The sequence below is a fragment of the Syzygium oleosum genome, unplaced genomic scaffold (assembly GCF_021117445.2).
Source record: "Syzygium oleosum isolate NSW1041296 unplaced genomic scaffold, Sole_v2.1 Sole_v2.02, whole genome shotgun sequence".
In the NCBI taxonomy this organism is placed as follows: Eukaryota; Viridiplantae; Streptophyta; class Magnoliopsida; order Myrtales; family Myrtaceae; genus Syzygium; species Syzygium oleosum.
In genome coordinates this window covers 2,177,162-2,202,808 of record NW_026607486.1, presented here as the reverse complement: position 1 = coordinate 2,202,808, position 25,647 = coordinate 2,177,162, and the positions used below count along the sequence as shown (strand labels likewise).

At 42.3% G+C, this 25,647-nt stretch overlaps 3 protein-coding genes and 1 long non-coding RNA gene across 6 annotated transcripts; all 4 read left to right on the top strand.

Annotated features, from left to right (window-relative positions):
- Positions 1-1,200: 1,200 nt before the first annotated feature.
- LOC115684624 (ethylene-responsive transcription factor ABR1-like) lies at positions 1,201-4,029 on the top strand. 3 transcript variants are annotated; one of them, XM_030609438.2, is made up of 3 exons: positions 1,201-1,645; positions 1,763-2,366; positions 2,909-4,029. In XM_030609438.2, the coding sequence occupies exons 2-3, from the start codon at positions 1,886-1,888 to the stop codon at positions 3,766-3,768; spliced, it is 1,341 nt and encodes a 446-aa protein (XP_030465298.2). In that variant the 5' UTR covers positions 1,201-1,645; positions 1,763-1,885; the 3' UTR covers positions 3,769-4,029. The 3 variants fall into 3 exon arrangements, with proteins under 3 accessions (XP_030465298.2, XP_056164959.1, XP_030465297.2); XM_056308984.1 differs by lacking the exon at positions 1,201-1,645 and having other exon boundaries at positions 1,694-2,363; XM_030609437.2 differs by lacking the exon at positions 1,201-1,645 and having other exon boundaries at positions 1,695-2,366.
- Positions 4,030-11,613: 7,584 nt separating this feature from the next.
- On the top strand, positions 11,614-19,634 carry LOC115684683 (histone-lysine N-methyltransferase ASHH1). Its single transcript, XM_030609527.2, has 9 exons — positions 11,614-11,774; positions 13,617-13,773; positions 14,383-14,469; positions 14,835-14,919; positions 15,005-15,098; positions 15,283-15,481; positions 17,204-17,238; positions 17,744-18,221; positions 18,789-19,634. Exons 1-9 carry the CDS (start codon positions 11,692-11,694, stop codon positions 19,068-19,070), a joined length of 1,500 nt encoding a protein of 499 aa, XP_030465387.1. The 5' UTR covers positions 11,614-11,691; the 3' UTR covers positions 19,071-19,634.
- LOC115684684 (uncharacterized) lies at positions 15,601-16,724 on the top strand. The gene is made up of 2 exons (XR_004006163.2): positions 15,601-15,810; positions 15,927-16,724. It is a non-coding gene; the product is annotated as an uncharacterized LOC115684684 (long non-coding RNA).
- Positions 19,635-22,551: 2,917 nt separating the features above from the next.
- Positions 22,552-23,146, top strand: LOC115684728 (uncharacterized). The gene has a single exon (XM_030609588.2). The coding sequence runs from the start codon at positions 22,589-22,591 to the stop codon at positions 22,898-22,900; it is 312 nt and encodes a 103-aa protein (XP_030465448.2). The 5' UTR covers positions 22,552-22,588; the 3' UTR covers positions 22,901-23,146.
- The last annotated feature ends 2,501 nt before the right edge of the window (positions 23,147-25,647 follow it).

Genomic DNA, 25,647 nt, shown 5'->3' with positions numbered 1-25,647 from the left:
ATGGATAATTTTTGCCATTTTTTAAAAAAAAAATTTTGCTTTCTTTTCTTTATATCTTTTTTTTTCCCTTCTTCCTCCACGGTCATCGGCCTCCTCAATGGCCAACGACCGGCCACAGGCGAGGGCCCGTGAAGGGCAAGGTCGTCCAAGGCTAGCGAGGGCCGGCCTCGCCGGCTTTGAGCGAGGCTCGGCGGATGCTGGCGAGGGACCGAATTGACAGTAATGTTTTTCTATTACTCTCGACACAGTTCTTTACTGAGGTAAAGCGCACTGATTGATAATTTACGACGAATTATGCCTTTTTACTCCGAAGGTCATGTACGTGCCGTGTGCACAAGACTAGCCTTTCAGTAGTCATCGGGGTTTTTAGAATGCGAGTCCCGCCGTAACGTTGATCCGTTCGTGTTTGCTCTTGAGTGATCGAGTTGCTAACTCCCTCCATTAGAAAATTGAAGAGTCAAAGTTTATCCAAAACCCCAAAAGGGGAAATGGTCAAAATCAAGATCGAGCAAAGTTGCTTGTTGCGCACCCTCGAACTTACTATTATTTTGTCATGTTGGATGTGGTCTCGGTCTAACCCATTGGCCCTTCCATCTCCCCCAAAAAGAGTTCAAACATTCAATGCCAAAGATCCGTGCGGCTCCTAAACACATCTCTCTCTCTCTCTCTCTCTCTTCTTGGCTCTTGGTGAACCTTCCTTTCGCAGTCTCAACAGTCAAACCCAATGAGGTCAAACCAAAAGAAAAAAGAAAAATCTCACTTGGAATTTCCTTATATTCGTATTACCACTAATTAAACAACGAAATCAGAGATCTAAAAGGCATTGAAAAGTGAACAGTAAGGGTCAGGCTTTGGCTTCAGCAAGTTGCTAGGCTAGCCCACTTTGGGGTAAGCGCTAAAGATTACGTATGGGCTTATCACCCCCAGAACAAAAGAAGGAAAAAAAAAAAAGAAGATTACTCCAGCCCAAAATTAATGATTAATCACTGTGCGCACTAATTAAGTATGCTCTAAATCCTAATCCCTCAATTTTCATGTCAGTCAACAAACATCAAATCCTAGAAAAAAAACAACGAAAGAAAAGGAAAGAACAGACATCAAATCCAACACGAACTCTCTGTCTCTGCAAGCTTCATGCGTCTCCCCTGCTCTTTAGCTCGAACACAAAAACAAGATAAACCGACATTACCCTCTTGTCTCTTTCTCTCTCTCTCTCTCTCGCTGGAGCTTGCTCTTCGGATTGCTGTCGGCTCTTCTTCGTGTCCGTGTGAACGGCGGAGGGGAAAAACCGGCACATCGGCATGTGTTTCATTCGCGTCACGCGCGCCTCCCCCACCGAAAATATTCTAATCTTTTCCTCCCTCTTCTCCTCCTTCTTAGCCCCGAACTAAAAACAAAAGAAGCAAGCCGTTCTTGATTTCCTGTCTGCCACACAGCAAGCGAAAAAAGGAAGGGAAGGGAAGGGAAGGGAAGGGGTTTGCTCGAAGGTGGTGGTGGTACTACTACTACTATATCAATGGCGGCTGTCAAAGTTTGAATTCTCTATCGACGAAAAAAAAAACAACACACCTTTGTCATCATCAAAGAATCCCCAAAAGTGGCCCTCGTATTTAGCCGAAAACAAGCCCGCCCTCGCCATCCGGAGGTATTCACGCATACATACAAAGCCCCCTCGTTTTCCACCCGCCTTTTTACTCTCCCTTCCTTCCTCTTTGTCCGATTTGGAGTTTTTCCTTTCTTTTTCATGTGCATACTACTGAAGGTGGCGAAGCAGGGGGATCCCGGGGACCACGCGCGCAGGCATGTTTCGAGCGGAGGAGGAGATGGCGGCGGCGGCGGCGGCGACCGTGGGGAGTTGGCCGATCGCGCCCCCGAGGCGCCCTTGATGCTACCGCCCCAACGACCGCCGCAGCAGCAGCTAGCGTTCGACCGGGCCGCGCGTCAGCAGCAAGGGGGCGCCCCCGCGCCGCGGCCGCTCGCGCTGGACCCGCGGAGCTACGAGACGGAGATGACGGTGATGGTGTCGGCGCTGAGGCAAGTCGTGTCGGCGGGGCACCGCGGGGTCGGTGGGCTCGGGGAAGCTCTTGCTCCCGCTTCGCTCCCGTCGTCTTCGGCTTCGGCCTCGTCACCTTTCGCCACTTTTTCCCCGTTCGCGGCTTCATCCCCCGGTCCGTCTAGCTTGGGGGACTCGGGTTCGAGTTCGGGCACTTGGGTCGGGCAGAAGCGGAGGCGGGAGGAGGAGAGCTCGTCGTCGTCGTCGGGCCACCAGTTGCTGGAGTCCATCCCGAGGAGCTGTAGGGTTTACGGCGATTTTGGCGGCGGCGGTTCGTCATCGGAACAAGCCGAGCCATCTTCTGCTCTCGGTTGTTAGTGTTTCCTCACCCCCCCCCCAAAAAAAAAATCGAAAAATTATTTCAGTCATTTCCTAGATATTTTATTTTATAATTTCGAACAAATGATTTTCACGAGGGCGCATACTTCGCATGACAGAGATTTTCTTTTATTTTCTGTTCTTTCCTTTTTTTTCGTGCTATCATTTTTGTTGTCGGAAAATTGGAACATCTCTTGTTCTTAATGAAACAGTCCCCCTTAGAATGGCCTTCTGGCATTGCCCCTCTCATTTCTTTTTCCTTCCTAATTATATTTAACGTGTTGTTATTTTCTTTAATTTTGAAAAGTATAAAGACCAAATGCGTTCGACAGGCAATGTTATGTTACATGCCATGAGAGTATTCTGAGCTAATCATCTTTGCTCGTCAAAAAAGTTTTGCTACGAGAAATTAAGCTTCTGAGTTTTGACTCGCAATGCCATTCTTGGTTTTCCGCTTTCCATGTATAACGTGTACACATGTTTTTGCATTTTTCCGTCCATAACGATGGAATAATTGTTTGTGCGGTTCTTTTGCAGCCGAAGAAGCCAAGCCGGTTGTGCCGCCGCCCGCCCCGCCCGCCGTCACGGCGGTGCCGCCTACGACGGCTGCCGAGCCGGCAGCGACGGCGCAGGACGAGGGCGGAGAGAGGAGGAGGAAGTACAGGGGAGTGAGGCAGAGGCCGTGGGGCAAGTGGGCTGCGGAGATACGGGACCCGCACAAAGCCGCCCGAGTGTGGCTGGGGACCTTCGACACGGCCGAGGCCGCCGCCCGGGCCTACGACGACGCCGCCCTCCGCTTCCGCGGCAACCGGGCCAAGCTCAACTTCCCCGAGCTCGCCCGGCTGGCGCAGCCAATGCCACAAAACGTCGCGAGCTTGGCGGCCGCCATTCCGAGAGTGGCAGCAGCCCCATTGCCTCCTCCACGGCCGCCACAGCCGCCACTGCTGCCGCAGCAGGCGGCCTATCAACCTGCTCAGGGCACCGACATGTTCAGAGACTATTGGGAATATTCAAGACTTCTTCAGGGACAACCTTCAAGCTTGCTGGAGCAGATGCTGTATACTTCTTCTCAGCTTCAACCGTCCCAATTCGCATCCCCGTCGTCATTCTCGGTCTCGTTCTCCACTCCATCACCGTCGTCCTCACTATCATCTTCTTCGCCGATGCCGCCGCCCCCGCCGCCGCCCTTTTTCGCGCCCTCTGGACCAACGCCTTCTCCTACTTTTCCTCTGCTTTACTCCGGGCGGCATCAGGGAGCCAGCTACTCGAGGCAGCTGCCGCTGCCGCCGGACAATCAAGATCAGGGGAGCGCCGGCACAGATGCTCCGCCTCCAGCGCCGCCGCCGCCGCCGCCATGGCCCGGTTCGGGCCAATACCCTTCATCAACTGGCTCATGACGGTCCTAATCATCATCACATACTGGATTCTTTGATTGACAAAAGCAAAATCTTTCTTGTCATGAAATAATTTTAGGCGATTGTTTTTAGGCCCTTTACTTTTATCTTTTCTTTTCATCTTCTTTGTAACTTCGCTCCTTGTTCCCACATCAGATTGGTATTGTAAAGGACAGAAGAAAGAAAAGAAGAAAGGTACAATTTTTATAGGAAAAATGCAAAACTATTAAAAAGGGCAGTGTCGAAATTAAGGTTTTGATCTGATCACGACGTGTCCTTGGAACTCCATTATCCCATACGAAGCATCAACCGAAGCATGTAGAAGCATGTCATCACTATCGATGCTGTCTCCTCGATGCTTTACAGCCAAAAGCTTCGTTCTTGATTTTTTTATGAAAAGAAAAAGAAGGGTGTTTCCTTTCTGTAGCAAATCTTTGTTATTTGCTTTGATGCTTGGGATTGACGATTGTCACCTTTTATCGTCGCGAGTGGGCGTTCATTGTTATCTTATCTTTCGCCAGCAGGTGTGCACCGGCGGTGTAGAAAAATCTCTCGCAATTACTTTGTTTATTTTTAATATCGTAACATGGAAATCTTTACACGCGCCATATTTAGAGTCCGTTTGTGTGCGAAAAATGAATGAATTGAAAATGAATTTTTTTTATAATAATAATTTATGTCTAAATATTTTCGTGAGTGATGAAAATATCTTCGTTTATTCATCTTTATAAGCGATGCAAAACGATCATTTTTTTAGAAAGTATATTTTCAAATTATTCGTCTTTTGCAAAATAAACGGATACGTATGTAATCACCGACCAAGCAATGTTAATATTGGGATCTAGAGAGCCTTGTGACGGGGTCGTATTGGAATTTTTAGGTGAATGTCCTTAAAAAGAAAGATGTGATGTGAGTGGGTATCAAAACACGTAATTAAATGTATTAGAGCTTGGCTAAGTAGGAATTATATAAGGTTTCGAATAAACTATGAAATGATCCTAGTGTCATCGTATGTCCAATCCTGGTTTCCACAATTAGGAGGGTGTGACTATAGTTTCCGAATGTTGAACCAAACCAGAAGAAGAAGATAATAGTCCTAATATTAGTAGAGGTGACGTCAATTTCGCCAGGAGATTCCTCTCGAAACGTTGCGTGAAATCGAAAAATAAGATCGCTCGAATAAGATTCCTTTTGTGATGAAATATTATTTTTTGAAGTTTCGCCCTCTCGAACTTCTTGCCATAGGACACGTAACATGAGACGTGCTCTAATAGCTTGGTTCGTCGTATTTTCTGGTTTATATATTGGGAAAATGGGGAAACGGATCGAAATACAGGACTTGATTACGGGGTCAATTAGTTTGATCAAGTCTTGCTTGGTACGTTCTTAATTTTCTTCCCGCTGTTGTGGAATCTGCGATGAGATTGTCAAGTCATTTTACTTTGAATTGTAAGCAAGCATTAATCGCATATTGACAATTCAAAATTAGGAAATTAAAGAGAAGTGATTTTCTTTTAGGTGGCCGTTGGGGCAAATTATGGTTCGTGATTGCTATTCACAAATCCATAAAAGAGTTTTGTTTAGTGTATTGATGAATTATCAATAGGTAAATTGCGAGTACTCTAAGGTAAAGAATTTAGAAAGACACAATACGAAATTCGGGGTATGACTACCAATCGCGTAGAAGATTACTCTTTATACCCGATAATATAATAGAGAGAAAAAATCTATTATACACTTAATCCACTCGCATGCGACTTTTTCTAAACTATTATATCAGGAGAAGCTGTTAAGCACAATGCAAGAAAAACTCGCCCCCAAGACAGTTTGTTGGCACAGTCAATCGGTGCTCTAGGAGATTTTTTGTTCGGAAACTAAAGATCATTCGTCCGGATACTATCGATTGCAAATAGCTTTTGATGTCCGGACTTAACTGGTCCACGAGACTTGGAGGATGTTTCACGGGCTTGTAGGTGATCGGGCCTCGGCTTCGTACATTTCGATTATAAAAAATAATAATAAAAAAAAATCAAGACAAAGACGAAGTGGATCAGTTCGAAGTTCATATAACAATTATGGGTGGCACAATAATTAATTAGTTCTTCGGACAGGCACTCCAATAATTTGCACACGTTAAACTAATCACAAATAATCTCCAGAGTTGCTTGAGATCAATGGTCACGTCTCGACCAAGCTCTTGTCCCCGTCAACTTTCGCCTCTCCGGGAATGCCCTTCGCACGGGACACGACATTCACAAGATGACCTACGTGCGCCCGAAGCCGTACCCGCCGTCGGATCACGGTGGGCCCCTAGCCGGGCCCCACGTCATCCGACGGCTGAGATAGGGGTGGGCTCGCGCGGCTCTCCTGTCCCGCACGGGTAAAATTTATTTGCTCCGATGAGGTGATGCGGCCACGTGCGGGGGCCGCCACACGTGGCCGGGGGGGGAGCTCAAAGGTGATTTTCTCGAGACGGTGTGGTGGGGGGGTTGTGGGCCCACCGGAGCCACGTGTGGCACGCGGTAAAGCATGGGGCATGACGTAATCTCGTTAGTAATTCATTACCGTTCGTACACTTCTCCCCCCTCCTATTTTTTTTTTTTTTTGTATTTATTTATGTTAAAGCGATGACATCACGGAGACTTCTGTGGCAGACAGAGACAGAGAACGGTAACCTTACGTTATGAGCACTTGAAGCCGAGTCGAGGACCGGTCCAGCAAATTTCATGCCTAAAAACTCATCAAAAAATGGTTTTATTTCATCTCGAAACACAAGGCTATTATCGAATTTTGAACATATATCTATGTTGAGATATCTGGCATTGCTTAACTTGGGGTTTATACGCTATTCATATACATACGATTTCTCTAAATTTATGAACGTACTTTCGAATTTGAGGTTTTTTTTTTTTTAATGTACATGTAGTCTTTCTTTGCTCAATAGTTTAAATTTTTGAGTTGGACATTGTACCACGATTACTAAAACATTGATATCGCCAGAGTATATATGACATACATCTCGTACACATTAGAAGTATGTATCGGTCCCGGTTCAACCCGAGGAAGTGGACCACATTGGCCGGCTCTGGATGGTACCTGCGAGAATCAATCCAGTTTTCGATTTTTAATTTTTGAAACCGGGAGTACACCGGTCCAGTTCCCGATTCTTGGGGAGGAATCGTATCGACCTAACCGGACCGAACTGGCGGAACATGCCCAGAATATATGTATACATTTTTTTATAGCAGAAACCATTAAAAGAATAGTAGACAAAGTATCAACCAAGCAGTAGTAGGTTTCGAAAGTACTGGGTGCTTTAAAAGAATTGAGGACAAAGTATTGATCCACAGTATGTTGCCGGTTCATTGTAAGTCTGTATCTTCTTTTTTTTTAGCATAAAATATAAATAAATAAATAAATAACACCATCGGTTCTCAGGTGGACGGGTCCGGTCTTGATTCCACGGACTGAAAACCGACCCCTTTCGGTCTGATTTCTTATCCCGGGGGGTGAAAACCGACCCACTATAAAACCAATCACCCACGATATAAATCTGAGCGGTCACCTATGCATGTAACTCGTGGTCTCGAGGATAACTTTCGGTACCTGAATGAAGACAAAAAGGAGCACCGTTCATTTGAGCGGATGCCAATCGCGCGATGGGCGCGGGCTACCGGTTGTTTACCGGCCATTAGGAGGGACGAAAGGTGAAAAAGTAATGCAAGTGCACATTTGGCGAATAAAGGAATGTTAGGATCCGTGGGGAAATGAACTACGCAAATAAATAACTAAAGAAATAATGGAAAAGTGAAAAAAAAAAGAGGCAAGAATGACGCGGTGAAGTTAACGTGAGGCACCCTCTTTCTTACCGTCAAAATATAATTGATGATGCGCTAAACTTTTACTTTATGGGTTTAAACAATTGGGAAATGACAAATTACTGGCGTCATCAACCTTTTAGGTCTCGGAATGTCCAATTTGAGTCGTAACCAATGCTCATCTTGAATACGCCTATCACTGCCGCCATATCACGATGCTAATCGAAACGGAGTCGGGATTATCCGGTGTCATGGAACGGTTTAACTGACGTTCACCTCCGCCGCATCACGATACTGGTTGAAACGGAGTCGGGATTATCCGGTGTCGTGGGCATGTTCAACCCACGTGTCGAACGTGTCAAGGCTTCTAGAGATCAAGGAGCGATAGGGAGATTAGGACCAATGATCAGGGGAACTCAAACCATTTGGAAGTAAATTATATACTATTAGATCAACCACCACGGTGATGATTTTGCGCTACAACTTGTTTGTGAATAATTTATGGTATTTTTTAGCATGGGACATCACTTCTTCACACTGTCATTTCCTTTGACTAATTTTAAAAAAATAAACCTTAATCCAGTATCATGGATCTTTAAATATGGGCTATTTTGCACTTAGATTTTCGTTGGTTTAACGATGATGCTGTTTCCCCTGGGCCTCTAATTTACAGCCTAAGTATTTTCTTGGACAAGTCTACTAGTCTGTCCTCATAATTTTGGTCTCTAAACTTAGATATATACACATTTTTCTCAATCAAACATTCAATATATACCCATTTTTCTCCTCTCGGCTCTAAATATGATCAATCGGAGCTCGCGTGTCCGTCGTAGCCCCGTCAAAGCACTTAAAATCTTAGGCCGAGCGGGGAACCGGTTCGGTTCGATGGGTTTTATGCTGTTGCGCTCAAGGGTGGGTTCATGTCCCGGGTTTCATCAGACACGGTAATAGCAAATCACATGCGAAGTTGGGTGGAGAATGTGTGTTGCTGCTTCAAGAAATCGAAACGGACAAACAACATGTCCCGACATCAAGAAGAAATCAGTGAACCAAAACTTTTCCGCCCGATCAGGCATGTGGTCAATTGGAAAAGACCAGATCCGAACCCTGTCAAAGTCTATATGGTCTTTTTCCATAAATGGATGTGAAATTGGGGTCTAGACCCTGTCAAAGCGTGTAGGGTTGGTGCCTAATCGAGAACATGCGTGACGACAGAGCCTTCCTTTTGTGAATCGTGATTAGAACTCTCGAGTTCAAAGTTTGGTGTCCGTTGTTATCGAAAGCTTGGAAAAGGGGTACGAATTTCCAAATTGGATGAATCATCTCCATTCGAATTGGGACGTACGAATTTCTTATAGACTCGATTGTGAAGTGAAGTCGTTTCATATGGTATCAGACAAATGGTCTCCGTCGAAAGTTCGAAATACCGGAGAGTTTGCTTGTGAGGTCTATATTTGGCGGATCTATTAACATACAAAAGTCGATCCCATGCGCTTTAGGGATAGTTCCGGAAGGCGAACTTGTACGACATGCCTGCATAGAATTCATGACATGCGCTAAAGTAAGCACGTTAAGAAAATATTTGATGAATTGAACATGGATCTTTCGAATGTTTAGTTCGCACGTTATCAAATGCCGTTCTCTTGTTGCATTATTAGTGCAGTAGGTCCAACAAGGTTCACTTTGCCAGGATCAAACCCTCCTTGAGTGCCCACAATTTAACTAGAACAACGAGGAATAAGGTTGGCACCTGAAGCGGTGCCTCTAGATGTTGCAAAAGAGCAATCATACCACGTGTTGTAAGTAGATCAGTCACACAGGTGGATCATGTCCGATCGGGTAAAAACTGGTCCAGCCAAAATTGACTCGTTTAACCCGTTTCAACACATTTTCATGCAATATAAATCTTGTGATCTATATCCGACCCGACTCATATTGCTAAAACACTTCCATATATAAATTCAATATAGAACAATTCATACCCAAACTGAGGTAAGAGTCCGGAGCGAGCGAGCGTGAGATTGAGAGAATGAAGAGAAAGTCATGGAGATGGGTTGGATTTAAATAAATTGTGATTTCATTTAACACTAATATTATTTTAGGCTTTACCATTTATAATGCGAGTGAATACTGGGCACATTAATCTCTCTACGCAGACACTCTTGCGCATAATGTCATATGATAAAAAAATGGATAATGTCATTAATGGTCCCTACGTTCTTACTCAAAATTCAATATCGCTATCATACCTTCTTTCTCGATATAATCCCTTTACCTTTTAAATATGTTCATCATCAGTCTTTTGTTACATCATTTGATTGGAATGCTCGATTAGTCATCGAAATGCTCATCATTCAATCTTTTTTCAATTAGCACCTAAATTTGGAAAAAAAATTCTATATTACCCCCGTCGAGCATTGCACCGCTGTGCAATAGCCTGCAAGCTTTGAAAAGTTACAAATTACTCCCATAAACTTCGAATTTTGTTGCGGTTGCTAGTTTTTCCGTTCGCCTAATCATTAAGCAACCCCTTTTTTTTCTTAACCAAAATAGCTTCTTCTAGATTTTCTTGACTTCATTAAGCATGCATCGCCCTCTATTTTTTTTTTTTTTATAACTTCAATGTTTCCCAAATTGGGGGGCTATTGCGCAACCCTGCCAAAGTTTAGGAGGGTAATTTTCAAATTTCTTATTATCTGAAATATTCAACCGCTTTAATTTAAAAATCTTCGTTATTAAGCACCAACAGTGTATATAATGCCAACTTTTGAATTTGGTATCCATCCCGCGAAAATCCAATAGACCATGAAATATAATATTCCCTTGAGTAGGGTGGGGTAAAGTTGTTTTTCTCACGTACGAGATGGAGAGAACAATTTTCTTTTTCTGCCACTATATGCTTATTGAAGATGGATAGAAACTAGGAAAAATTGGCAGGACAACATCCATGAACTTCGAAGAGAAAGTTATGGATAGAAGTAGGACTTTGCTAGTAAGTTCTCGCCAACAAAAAGTACAAACTGTTTAGGTTTTCTTCAAAAATGAACGTGGTGCGCGAAGTGCAAGTTTTATTATAGTAATATTTAACGAATGAGAAAATTACAAAAACCATATCCGGCTTTACTTTCCATATCAAATATCGACCTCACATTGACTTTTTACAATGGATTTCAAGTAGTATCTCTCACCCACGAATAATATGTCAAATTTACCATTTACCCCCCAAACGGCGCCTATCCACACTCTTTCTCCCCACCCGAGAGGCTTGTGCAGTTCGACGCACCCACCACCGCTTCTCCTTTCTCCACCGCATGCGCCGCCATTGCTCCATCGAAGGCCGCTATCGACCTCGGATTTTAAGGCTGGCAACGGTTGCCTTGCCAACTCATGGCCAGATCAAGGTCAGAATGACTTCGATTTGGCGGCCATGGCCCGGCTTTACTACGGAGCTTGCGGGGTGTGGCCAATCGTTGCCCTCGCGAACTAGACGCCGATCTCAACAGCTGCGAGTCACGGGCTCGGGCCCAGTTCATGTGGCCTTGCCATCGCGAGCCGCTCCCGCCATAAATAGAGACATAGACCAAGTGAGAGGGGCACAAATAATATGCAAGGGGGGCGAGGGTATCGTCATACATGTCGAGGTCAGGTCGTGGCATCGAGCGGTGGCTTGATCCATTGGGTTGGCTCTTGACCGTCGATGTGCTATGCCGCCGTGCGCGAGGACAGAGAAATGATATCGGGAAAAAGCGGGGGGAGGGGTTTGGGCAGACTTTGCGTATGCACGAGGGCGAACGGGTCCTTTTTCTCCGCGGAGATGCAAAATGTAGGTTTTCAAATGTAAATATGACGAGGGTAATGTATTATGAATAACAAATTTGAGGATGATTCTTCTTGCAACTATCCTCTAATAAGCCGATTTCGTTCGTGTTCACTCGAAAACCGACCCGGCCCAATTAATTTGTCCGGAAGTGGGCCTGGGCCTGGGCCTCGACCCCTTTTTCGATCGTCTTCATCGTCACGACCTGATCCGAAACAGTCACCCGATTCCCACCACCGCGAGCGCGAATGATTCTCTGACGCCGACTCGCGCGTAGCTCGGTCGGCGAAGATGTCCATCTTCTTGAAGGATCAACACATCCAAGAACTGGCTCAGTACGTCCACATCAATCAGAACGAGTTCGTCCATCGAAGGTAAAGATTTCAGTTGTTTTTCCTTCTCGTTGCCCTGTTCCGGTGCTTCGTGTCCGGAAAAGGATGATGATTCGATGGGGAGCGAAGTCGAGCGTGCGTGCGATGTGATGATGTGGATTCGTGCGAAACCGATCGGAAGGCGGCTCTTTGATTCGTGCAATTTCGGATTTTGGTCGCGTTTTTAGTGAGCAGCATGTGACATTGGGTGGAAGAGCTGTCGTGGTGGAAGGGCTCGAAATGACATCTTTTCGCATACAGAGCGAGGAGTAAAGGTCCAGGACAGTTCATCGATTCGGTCTGTGACTTCGTGAATTTTGTGCGGAAAAGTAGAGTGGCTTTGTCGTTTCTTGCGAAAGAATTAAGTTCCGTCCAGTTTTCGGCTTCGAAATATCACAAGAGGAACATTTGTTCTCACTTCTGAGACTGGGAATGTTTACGAAAAAAAAAATTAGGGTTTTGGTGGGGAAATTACGAGAATGAGGAGCATTGCAGGAGGAATTAGTTGCTAGGTGGAGTAGCTATAGTGTTGGCGTAGGGCGGGTACTCTTGGAGATAGTTGCTATGGTTTTGTCATTTTTTTATGAAGACCTGCATGCCGTTCTTGTGGTTTTTCGAGCATTAGATTGTTGTCTCTCTGTCAAATTCCGTTGAATAATGTATTTTCATGGGATAAAGGTGCCGGAGGTCCCTGAACTATTGCAAAATGTCCAATCAAGTTCCTCATTTGTTTTGTGCAGTTGGATCCTAAAGTTTACACTTTTTTTTCGAGTTGGTTGTTGCTGACATGGCGGACGAGATCAGTGAAACATCAGCACGTTTCGCCAACTCATTGTTGACCTGGAATAAAGAAATAACAAAACAAAAACAAAAAAGAAGAAAAAAAACCATAGGGTAGAGATTAAAAGTGAGGCTGGGTGGTGGGGTGGCACCACCTAGACATCGGTTAGGGTCCAGCAACCCTTGGTGGCATCCAGGTCGGATGCAGCTGCTGCCGCCACAACCGCAACCCCCCACCCACCCAATACAAATATATATGTATGCCTTTTGGCATGTAGGATGACACATCAGCATTTAACTACATCTTAAATGACACGTCAACATCTCAGGTTATCTTTTAACAGAAGGACCAACTCGAACAAGGAAGTATATAGTTTAGGGAACCCATTGCACAGAAAAAAAGATGGGGGGCCTGATTGAACATTTTGCAATAGTTGAGGGTCCTCTAGTGCCTTTATCCCTATTTTCATTTCAGGAACTTACTAAAAAGTGACCTCTGATTTTTAAGAACATCTGCTAATTGATGACATTGGCTGTCTATTTGAGATCAATTGTCTTACTTCTGCATCAGTTTTCTGCTGCAAAAGTTACTTCGCTGTGGTGGTTCTTCAAAAGCTTAGTGACCAAACTACCACATCAGTGTGGCTTTTAAGTTTTTAAAATGAAATGACTGCTTTTAATTGTCAAACTTGGGAATTAGTCTGTAATATGCCGCACTTTCTAGACATCTAAATTCCATTTGGAGTGGTGGTTGCTCACCTCCAGAAAACTTCTGAATTTGGAGCTCTGTGAACATATCTTTTAACTTCTAAGCAAGAATAAGGATGTTTGTCTTGATTTTAAAATCATTTCTAATTTATATTTGGGTGATTGATAATTGAGGCATAGTTGTTTCTCCTTAACTTGTTTCTGATTATATTTATTGGAACTAAGTAAGTTTGTTGGAATTTGGAACCTCGAATTGTATTCCCATGAAGGAATGCTAAAGTTGGAAAACCACATAATCATTCAAATACTTGTTTTGGCGCCTATAAATTAAACCTTCCTTGGTTGAATACTAAATAGGCACAAGAGGCAGAAAGAAGAGGATATTGCTATTTGTGACTGCAAACTCGATCCAACTGATCCTGACAGTGCCTGTGCAGAGAGATGCTTGAATGTCCTAACCAGTACAGAGTGTACTCCAATATACTGCCCCTGCAATTTGTATTGTAGGAATCAGGTACATCCAGGGCATGATGCATTCTTATATGTATATATGTATTTATGATGAAGTACTTCTGCTTGTGTAAATTTAGGCATCATATTTGTACAGTTGGTCCACGATAGTAGTAAATTCCATACTCATGTCCTTATCATTCCTATATTCATGTATGTACGTATGATGAGATTGTTCTGTGACGATGCTTAATTTTGTAAATCGATACTTCAACTCATAGACATAACAGGGAGATTGTTCTGCCACTAAATTTTTCCCAGCTCGATGGTGTAGCACATCTATTTTCCCTTTAAACTTAGATATTCATGCTTCAAAATATATCAACCAACAATAGTTGGCATGAAGTTGCAATCTCTTCAACGGTCTAGACTCTAGAGTTTGGTGAGTTTGCATATGCGGGTGCAATGCATTGTTCATATGAATGTGCATGTTTTGAGGCTGTTTCTTGTTTTGAAAATGCCAAGTTTCTGCGTGCTCGATTCCCAAAGCTAAAATTCTGCTTGTTCAATACTGCAAAATAATGGGAATGGGCATTGCTGAAGAATGTGATTTCTAAACTCATGTGTATAAGAGTAATCAGTTATTGATGTCTTGTGTGATCATTGTTGACAGAGATTTCAAAAATGTCAATATGCTAGAACGAAATTGTTTAAGACAGATGGCCGAGGATGGGGTCTTCTTGCTGATGAGAACATTAAGGTATGAATCAGCATATTTCTCCTAGAATAAATCTCCTTTTTTGGTTTTCTTTGATAATTAATAAGGTAAAACTTTAATCAGGAGCTTTAACATGAGATATTCCTGCTCTTTGCATAGCTCACACAGCTTTAATGAAGCCATAGACAAACTAGTGCGCCTCTGTCACTTGATATATGCTTAATTGTTGACTTCATAGTCAGCTTGAATGGATTTAATGGAATCTAGGGTTTCTGTGACTAAATTATGGGCCTCCATCTGTACGTATGCATAGTTTGCAGTTACCTGATAATGAGATTTGTATTGGCTGTTGTCTTTTTTAAAAATGCTTGTCTTGAAAGTAATAGCTGTTGTATGGCCTCATTCAGGCCGGGCAGTTCATAATTGAATATTGTGGAGAGGTAATATCATGGAAAGAGGCAAAACGAAGGTCTCAAGCTTACGAAACTCAAGGTGATGTATAACAGCTAATTAATATAATATTCACAATTTTTTCACCCTTTAAAAGCTGTTTCCAATTTCCTATTACATGATGCAGGTCTGAAGGATGCATTTATTATATATCTTAATGCCGCAGAGTCCATTGATGCAACTAAAAAGGGAAGCCTTGCTAGGTTCATAAATCATTCATGGTTAGCCACATAAGTTTTTCTGTTTTACGGATTGGTAGAACTATACATTGAATAGTGTTAGCCATTGGACTTCAAATTTTTCTACATGCTGTTCGTATAACAACAGATAGCTACTATGTCCCTAACATCATTGTGGCGCCAAAGTCAATCCTTATCATTGATTGAATCTTCTTTTTTCAAACAGCCAGCCAAATTGCGAGACAAGGAAATGGAATGTATTGGGGGAGATAAGAGTTGGCATATTTGCCAAGCAAGACATTCCTGCTGGAACTGAATTGTCATATGATTACAATTTTGAGTGGTATGGTGGAGCCAAGGTCCGTTGTCTCTGTGGTGCCCCTAGCTGTTCTGGTTTCCTGGGTGCGAAATCCCGTGGTTTCCAGGTATTTTTTATGGCTTGGTAACGAATCTGTTTTTATTTTTCCTGATGGTTATGCACATGTTATCCTAGCTACTTCTTTTTGGAATATCGGTGTATGTTGGGTCGTCGATCTCCATTCTTCTGGTGAATTATGATTAGATTTTATTAAAGGAGTCCATTTTTCTACTTGACAAGTATTATGGGGTTTCTATGTGTGGCGAGGAGCGAGAGATGTGGCCTTATTTCGCATGCTGTGTGAGTGGGTTGATTTGGAGTCACTTTGGTTGAGGCAAGGAGGACAATTCTTGGGCTATTTCTGTACTGTTTGATTGATTTGATGGGAAAGAAGAGGTTATTGGGGGTTGGCTAATGGTAATTTGAAGATTTGGAGTCAATTTGGTTGAGGCAAGAAGGACAAAATTTGGGCTATTTCTGAACTGTTTGATTGATTTGAAGGGAAAGAAGAGGTTATTAGGGGTTGTCTAATGGTAATTTGAAGCAGTATAGCCAGTGTTGTTTAACTTTTTAACTGAATGCATCTCATATTTCTTCATTTGCACACATGGAGGGAGCTTTAAAAATTTCTTCTGGTTTTTGAAATATTATTACCCAAAAAGCTGTCTTGGATTGGCTGAGAATCCCTTAGTGTCATTCTGCTCTTAAAGTTCTTTCATCTATCCATAAAAGGGGGCTGTCTTGGTCATACAAATGAAGATTGCCTTTTCAAAGGTGAAATCCATTTGGAGGTTTCTTCCATATGCTGTCCATGTTTAAAATTTTAATGTTTGAATTATTTTCAAAGGAGAGGCGATGTTGTTGCAACTAATGTAAAAGAGCTGAAAAAAGTTTGTGATACTCTGTTGCTTCGCATTTGGACTGAGGAAATTTGGGCCCTGATGTGTGCCCGGAGGAGTATACTGGGTGGAAGCAGCACCTTATGGAATTGTTATCCAACAGTTCAGACATTCAAATGCTTTGTTAGCTCGGCTGCCTGAGATTGTTCATGCTGTCAATAATCTTGAATTCAGCTGTTGACTGAATAATCTTGAGTTCGACTATCAATCAAGCTGATGCATTGATAGTTTTGTGCCCCTTTGGGATGTTTTTGACTAGAAGTTCGTTAACTCACTAGTTGATGTCTTTTGGCACAAGCATGATGACAGCCCAAAAGGCCCTTGGATAAAAGTGGATTCTCAATGTTATTGAAGCATTGAGGGAGCAATAATTATAGGGAATGCCTACCCCGCAAACCCCCTACCGCACAATATATATATATATATATATTGAAGAAAAGAAAATTTGTCTTGAAGTCCTATATATCCTCGCTAACATAAGAAATATAATGAAAATGGCGCTCGATATAGTTATAAAGCAAACAGTAGGTAATATCACCCAATGCATTTGCTGAAGCAATTACCAAATCTCTCCGGTCGCTGACTTTAGCATCTTGAAACCAGTTGCTGATGAGTCTCTAAGGAAAAAATCTGTCAACAATGGAAATCGGCATCGGGGTCTACAAGTTAGGAGTCCCTCTGGGCTTAATAGTTGAAAATTTTTACAAAAGTTATGAACTTGTTTAGTTAGGTATATTTGTCACCAACCATCTGAGGTTTTTATTCATAGTTCCGGTGGATGCCACATGAATGAACTTTGAAAATTCTCTCTGTTTCTTGTTTTTCCTTCTCTATGTCACATGAATGAGCTTTGATGTTTCTCCTCCCTCATCTAATGCCTTTTTCTACAGGAAGATACTTATCTATGGGAAGATGATGATGACAGGTATTCTTTTTGTTATCGTTCTATGCTAATCATGTCAATCATTTTTTGGATGTTCTCTGAATTCTCAATTGGTTATCTACATATTAAATCACTTATCAACTGCTACTCTTCTTCTTATAATCGTTGCACAATCATCATGGGGTCCACCCATCTCATATGGTTTTTCCCCATCTATCCAGCGCCATGCATTTGCTGAGTTTGTTGATGTTCCTTTCCATGTTTATCAAGAGAAAATGTTATAGGTCCTGCCATAAAAAATGTGTGTGGACTTAAGGAAGAACGCGTTTAGGACACCATGCATTTAGGACACAAGGCAGCTTCTTCTTTATCATCTTCTGATAGTCCTTTGTAAAGCTGATAGTCTTATATGTTAGATTTGCATGTTTTTACTTTGAGGACTTCATTGTTCACCTTTTCTTTTCTCTGGCATTTAATTATGTCTGTATCTTTAATGGATATCAGTAAATGTTTTTTTATAGAAATGCTCAGTCACTCTTTTTTGCAGGTACTCCGTTGAAAACATTCCACTGTATGATTCTGCAGAGGATGAGCCTACTTCTAAGCTCCAAAAGACTCATGATCCAATGGATCCGGAGTACATCTCAAATGGAAAAGTTGAACCCCCGGTTCAGTTTAATGATTATGAGCAGGTCAATTCTACTACTCCTTTTGTGACACCTCAAGATTTAGTGCCAATTCAAGATGCGGCATCACCTGTTGTGAAAGCTGAAATAAGCGAAGAAGCTGTACTCTATCCTCAAGATTCGCAAAAGATATTCTCACAGAAGAATGCAATGATATTTCGAATTAAGAGTAATAGCGCATGCCGGAATTATCACTTTGGACCTGGGCCTCTTTCAAAGAAAAGGTCACAGATCATATTGAATGGAAGGCCAAAGCATCTTCTGCCAAATGGCAATGGTGCCAAATTGGTTGCTCAACACTTACCTTCAAAAGAAGCACAAGAACTTCTCAAGTGCGAGGTATAAATTGTCCTTTTTTGTATTAGACTGGTCTGTGCAACATGACATGATTATATCTGTTTCTAGGCTGAGGATCCTTTTCTTTTTGTCTTATAAGTAGTAGCGGAACCATTATGCAGTCTTTGTCCGGACGTTTCATGGAGGTGTTGCTGAAATGTAGCATCTGCATGTACCTTAACATGATTAACTAGTATCTTTCTTTATCACTGCACTACTGAGATGATATAGTGAAAGATACTATCACAGTTTTGTCAAAATTAGTGATGGATAGTGACATTATCATCACGTGCTAGAGATATTTCTCACACTACATTATATGAGAAATGCGCAAAGTCGGTTATTTTTGTTGCCATGAAGTTCCGACTTTGTTTTGTTGCTCTCTCGTATCTCATGTCTTCTTATGGTCATCTAGCTGCATCAGGGAAGTATTATCATACACCGTTCTGCCTGGGAAAAAAAAAATTGAAATCATTGCTACTCAGATGCTTTGATTTTGCTTTTTTATGGTGAAACCATAGTTGTCTACTAAAAATATTGTCTAAGTTCCCCTGGGAAACACTGTTGTAGGAAATGAGGGATGAAGCCAATTCTCAGCTCGACTACTTGTACAATGAAATACGGCCAGCAATTGAAGAACATGAGAGGGACAGCCAAGATAGTGTAGCTACTAGTGTAGCTGAAAAATGGATAGAAGCCTCCTGTACGAAGCTGAAGGCTGAATTTGACCTTTATTCATCTTTGATCAAACATGTAATCTTCACACCACGTAAAGCCGAACCATTGGAGGTTGATGAAAATCATGAACAGAAGACTCTGGAATATGATATGCCTCAGAATCTCAGCAGCTAATTCAGAGCTTGTGAATATATAACATCAAGGTGATGGACCAGGACAGTCAGAATACCAAGGGGAAATATCAGAATTCAGTTGGAGCTTACAAGTGAATAGTCGACTTCCAACAAAACAAAGCTGATCCTGTGGCAACTGCAACTGCACCTTGAATTGCAGGTTATAACTGAAAAGTTGACTCAACAAATTCCCAAATTCCCAAGATTAGCAAGTTAATTGCGTGCATTTGATTACTGATGTTCAGTCTGTCGTTCGCTGTATCTAAACCTCATTCTGGACATTCCTTAGTCTGATTGATTATAGCCTTGGAAGCAGGATGTATAGATAGAAATTGTTTTAGAAGTACAGGGTAGGTTCAGGCTCTGCTGTACAAGTTGTCGTGAGTTCTAACTCTTCATTAATTTGTTGTCAGCTGTTATATGAAATTCAAGCCATGAGTGGCTATGCATTTGCTTGTTGTGTTCAACTTTGGTGTCAAAACTTGAATGTTTAGGGGCAATAGTTTAGTTCGACAATTTCAGTTATCCCAATCTGATTGAGCTGGAATGACCAGTTCAAGGTGCTCGTATTTATTGCCGGTTAAAAGTTAGGTGGATCTGAAATGGCATGTGGATTTTCCTGATGCTAATCACACCCTTTTTTTTATGTTGATGAAGAGCTATCAGCAATGGAGTAATTGGTTGAGCTTACGTTTAATGGTATGCGAAACTTATTCTTAGTTACATTAGCAAACTGTGTGTACCCTTACCATATTAAGCTGATGAAAGAAACTGAGTGGAGAGAGATCTATCTGTCACGACTCTTACATACAGGCCATTGTTGGTGACACCAATTGTTTATTTTCAGTCTCATATGTTTATCCTAGAAACCATTTTTCGTGAGCTTAGTAGTTGTCCTGGATTAGAGAAAAAAGACACATCAGTATCAACTAAAGACTTATTCTCAGAGGCTAATTCGTGCCCTGTCAATTTGTGGATGTATTCTAAGGAGTTCACTCTTCACACTGGTTATTCTTTTCCTTCCCATCTCTGAAGCGTGCTTGATGGAAATGCATGTGATTAGGATGGAAATCTTGTTCACAAGCATCTGATTGATGTGTGACGATAAGATGCTTATCAGGTATATTTCGAGATGATTCCAAATGCTGAATGTCTTAATATTGAACAGATCCTGCGAGTGGGACTTGGTAATCAAGCTCCTCCTGACCAATTCAGGGTCATGAATCTCGAGGAACGAATTGGAAAAGTGAAGCAACCATCATCATTGTGGGTTGAACAAAAGTGAAATGATCGAAAGATTGCATCGCCGTAAATGACATCATTGTGTTCCATTGTATTGACTGGGACCGACCCAACCCACTATCGCTAGTGACTTAGAAATTTTCTGGCACGAGAAGTGAAGTGACTAGGTTCCACTCATGCCCTTTTTCTTTCCCTTTCTGCATGGAGATATCCTTGTCTTTTACATGTGTTGAAAAGGTACGACCTTTGATTGCCAGAACGTGAAGTGATATATGACAAGACGCAGGAACGTGATAATCTTTTCATCCTATTTTGATTTTGAACCAGTGAATCGGATGACAAATTGGGTCGACGGATGGTGAAGAAGAGATCTTAGACATGCCACTTCCCGATCGAGTGAATTTTCGTTTGATTCTCCCACACGGGTTATGATCGATTTTATGAAACCCAACAGGCTTGATGCAGCACAACTGTGAGATACAATTCCAGTAACTAGACATAACTCAAAAAGTGAAAAAAAAAAAAGAAAGAAAAAGAAAAAGGCCCCAGAAATGTTGTCTCTAGTGTATGGTCTACTGAGTAGACGGGAAATCTCAGGAGAGTGTTCTTGTCTTGGCTCTATTGTGCTTGGGGACAAGTATCTGCTTCTTGTGAATATCATACAACATGTTTGGTGGGTCTTCTTGCCAGGTCGGTCCAAGGCTAAGATCAGCTCTCGTTTGCATCAATCTAAATAGTTAACTACAACCTTCGGATGGAGGACAGACATTGAGAACCCAGTCACTCAATCGATTTGTATCTACTCCCCTCATCTCTTTGGTGAGGGCTCCTGTGTAAACACACGGCGTCAGTGGACCAGCTGTTCTTCTTTTGTTTGGTGGGTGGTTCATGAACATAGAAATGATCATGTACATAAATGAAAAATCCTCAAGATAAGGCACAGTAGTTGGACACCAGAGGCCCACAGTCCACTGAGCCACCAACAGAAGCATCAAAGTGGAAAGATGACTACTCTCCGTCTCAGTCTTCATCTCCATCCACTTTCATGAAAGGCAAAGTTACCAACCTGATAAAAGTTCACGTGTTTCAATCTGCTAGAATTGACCTCGCTTTTGGTCCATATTATACATGATATCAAGAAGTACATGCTGCAATAAACAAAGGCGCCTTGTTAGGGACCGGTGTTTAATAGGTCGAAAGAAAAAATTTTGACCTCTCGAATTTGCGCCTCTCTTGATCTTCATCAATCTGTGGATGTCACTCATATGAGTTTTATCATATTTATTGAAAATTTATCACTCAATGACACACCAAAGCCCCATTCCCATCCTTCGAGCCCCGATTATCCCGAGTCTTGTGATCTCACCGATCGAGTGGTGATCACGCGTTTTGCTTGTCTAATATGCGGCGCACATACCTCATCGCTATTGATGCTGGTTAAATACTCAGTCCGCTCAATCTAACTCCTTATACACCAATATGCATGCACTCGGTACTGGACTCAAACTGAATCTTCCTGAAGAGGACTGATCGAGGGCCCTAGTGGGACTGACTGATTGATTCAGCCACCTCCTCCACGGCCATGGAGGATGGCCCCCACCACCCACCAACACCATCCCACCACCACTGGTGGCTCTCATGATTCCCACACCAAGCAAAAGAATCAAAATTAAAAGCAAAAAAAAAAAGTAGGACGCACACAAGGCATATCCTCCCCCAACCTCACCATCTGGACTTTGAGTTTGATTCAGTCATAAATGCCACCCCACCCAACTCTTCTACACACCCTTATTATTGTCACTAGAATGCCCAGTATCAATTAATCAATCCTGTTGAAAATTTCATCCAGGACAAGGATTATCTCTGTTCGTTCCGTGATCTCAATCATCTCAATTGTTGAATTGCCGTGAATATGATTTGCTTTGAGATCTGTGATGGAGTACAACAACAATTGAGAATGTCAGGACACCAACTGAGATGCAGCAGGAGATAGAGGATCTTCCTCCCATGTTGGGACGAAGATATTAACGAAATAATATCTGGTTTCTTACGTATTCCACTAAGGTCCCAAGTTGGGACTACTTTTCACTGTTGTGAGTGACCCCAGAGGGATCAAAGCGACAAAACATCAGACTTCAGATTTTCCACTTAAAATCATAAATTTTATTAAATTAATCATGACAGGCTTGCTAAGCAAAGGCACGCATACGTTGCATAAAAAGCTTCACATTTATCATGACACACCTTTTGGTGCAATATAAATGCGGCATTGGAGACATGTCATCCATAAAGTTAGAAGAAAAGCTCTCCTATGAACATATGGAGAAGAACAAGTCCTACCCGGCATACTCGGCTGCATACTTGGGCGAATTCGAGACCGAAGAGAGATCCAACTCCTACAGCTTCAACGGGCCGAGCGGGAAAGGCAACGTGTTCGCGGCGTCAAGCGATCCGGAGCTGAAGAGGAAGAAGCGGATTGCAGCCTACAACGTGTTCACTGCGGAAGGCAAGCTCAAGTCCAGCCTCAGGAACAGCTTCAAGTGGATCAAGGGCAAGTTGAACGAGGTTCGCTACGATGTGTGCGAGTGATTGTCGGCCAATTTCGGCAACGAAAACTTTCTAATCTGATCAATCTAGAGCTGTTTCAATATTTCCATGTATAGAACCTGTGTTCTTTTCCTTCTTTTTCTTAAGGGTTTTCTGTGAAGTGTGATGCGGAGGACTACTTTTGCTCTCGCCATCAGATAACACTACCAAGCATGGAAAATATGAGTATTGGGGCAGTATATTAGTTTGTGCATCTTTTTTCTTCAAAGAAAAAAATTGGAACTTGCATATGCATGTGTATATATGTTCAAGCCATGCACAGTACAGTCAATCATCATATGAAATTCTTCCATTTCTGGTTTGATATTGGAAGCACAAGACAAGCATTTGGTTCTCATGTCCAAACCAGGCTACAACAGAGAACTCGGATCCGACAATTTTTTGTGTTGTTTCACTTGGCTATATATGTGTTTGGCTTTTGTTTAAAGCATGTGAGAAAGGATCCGCACATACACGATTGAACTGACCGAGTGAATCCCCATCTCGTTGTTTGAGTGGCCAATGGCACCATCCCATGCCACGGATTCGACCTTTGGTCGTCAAGAAAATCACCATATGAAAAACTTGCTCATTTCCACTGTCTCAGCACCAACCGAATCTTAACAGAATATCGCAAATTTGAGAGCTAGGGGTTAATAGAGTTTTAGAGCAAGAGGCTCCATACTGCACGCCCTTCATAAAAGTACTTCCCGGTTCTATATAGATGACCCCAGTTTCTATCTCCTTGAGCCTATCCTGTAGGACTCAGAAGCAGCTCATTGGTAGCATTGGTAGCTACTGTTGTTTGATCCACTTTCTGGTGGACGTGCTCAAGTCGGAGCTGTGCAGTAGATAGCTTTGTATCCATTGACTCGAGCACTTCCATTCTGGGCAAATGCATTTTCTGTCTGCCAGTTGAGAACTGCTTCGGCAGGGCTCACCCTCATGGTTTTCCCATGCTCGTCCATTCCAGTTGGATTTGGCACTTTTGGCATGTGCTTGTATCCAGATTGTGTGCCAGTAAATTCCTCTGGAGGAGGAAAGGATGGATTATTCTGAGATTCTCCCGGTGGAGGAAAATCCAAAGATCGGAACGCATAGACGCCTGGTGAGACTGGAGGAGGAGGAGGAGGCTGGGATTCATTAGCACAATTTTGAAAAAGGAGGGAATTCCAGGGAGGAGTGCTTCTTACCCATTTAAGAACTGGATTAAAAAGGGAACAACTGGTTTAGGAGGTGGTTTGGCTGGTGGAGAAGTAGGTTTGTGTTTTGGTGATACCGGATACTTGTACTTACCACCATCTTCTCCAAGGAGTCCAACGGTTGGATCACAATCCTTCCATTTCTGAAAGAATACATGCTCCTCTTCTTCTTCTGCAGGGGCTAGACAAAGTTTGCATGAGAATCTGTTGAATAACTCAATAGTTTTGCAAGTTTAAAAGCCGAAATGTCGTAATGATTTTGATTGAAGTTATGACTATAAATTGTTTTGTAATCGTTTTGACAGCCATCAATTTGAAGGAAAAGAGGCTTCTTCTGTTTTAATTTTTATCTACCTTCAAATAGAACCTCCGAACTACAATCCAAAGTATACATACCTCAACAAGAAAATAATCTACTCTCCTTTCATTTCTTCGCTGGGTTTTACATATAATTTCATTATTCTTGTTCCCTATATTATTCAATCCAGAGTAAAGAGAAAGGATCTTTCCCTCGAGTTTGGCTATAGCGGTAGCCTCTGTTATCTTGGGAGGATAGCCGCTTGAGTTTGTTGCATCGAGTTTTATAATTCGAGCGGCGAAGTTATCCTTTTAGGATAATATTTGTACGCCTTAGGCAATTAATCTTATTTTCATCTTCTCCATTTTTTTTCCAACACAATCAAAGTCCTTAGGGCAATGACCTGTGTGGGATCTCTAAATTACACAAGCGGATATCCTTTATAGTTGAAAGACTCTATTTCAAGCCTTTCTCCTTCACCTTCATCTTGTGGCGTGTCTGGCTGATAATCACGTTGTTGTCTTTCATTTGAGTGAAGTTTGACTCCGAAGATAAAATAAGCCGACTATTTTGATGGAATTTTTCATAGTTAGTCACCCAAGTTTCGTAGAGAAGCTTGATTAACTCTAAACGAGAAATATGTCTCAAAACGGAGACACAAAAAATTGATTGTTGTTTATGAAGATTAAAAGGGCTTTCTCAACTACTAGCAAAGTGAGATCTATGGCATGGTTATGAATCCTGTACACCATTTGATAGCGGATGGTTATTGCAATAGAGTCTAGAGTCTGAGGAGCTCCAGTAATTTATAATTGAACATTTAAGGCTATAAGGAGATGAGAATCTTAGGGTGCATTTAGTAACTATTCTGTTACCGGAAACAATTTCTGCTCAAAAATGATTTTTTTTATTCTATTCCTGAAAATAATTTCTAAGCATTTGAAAGCATTTGGTAACTGCCCAAAATTTCTATTTCTGAAATAGAAAAAGAACAGAAATGTGTTTGGTAACTACATAAAATTTCTTTTTATTAATAATTTTTGAATTTTTTAATATTTCTTTCTCTCTCTTTTTTTTCCTTTTTTTCCTTTTTTTTTCTTTTTTTTTCTTCTTCCCCTTCCTTGGCCCATGGCCAGGTTGCCGCCGCCGGCGACCAACCATAGGCCAGGGCCGACGAGGGCGTCGTGGCCCTCGTCGCGGCCCTTGCCAGATCCGGCGAGGGCCGCCCTCGCCGGATCTGGCGAGGGCTG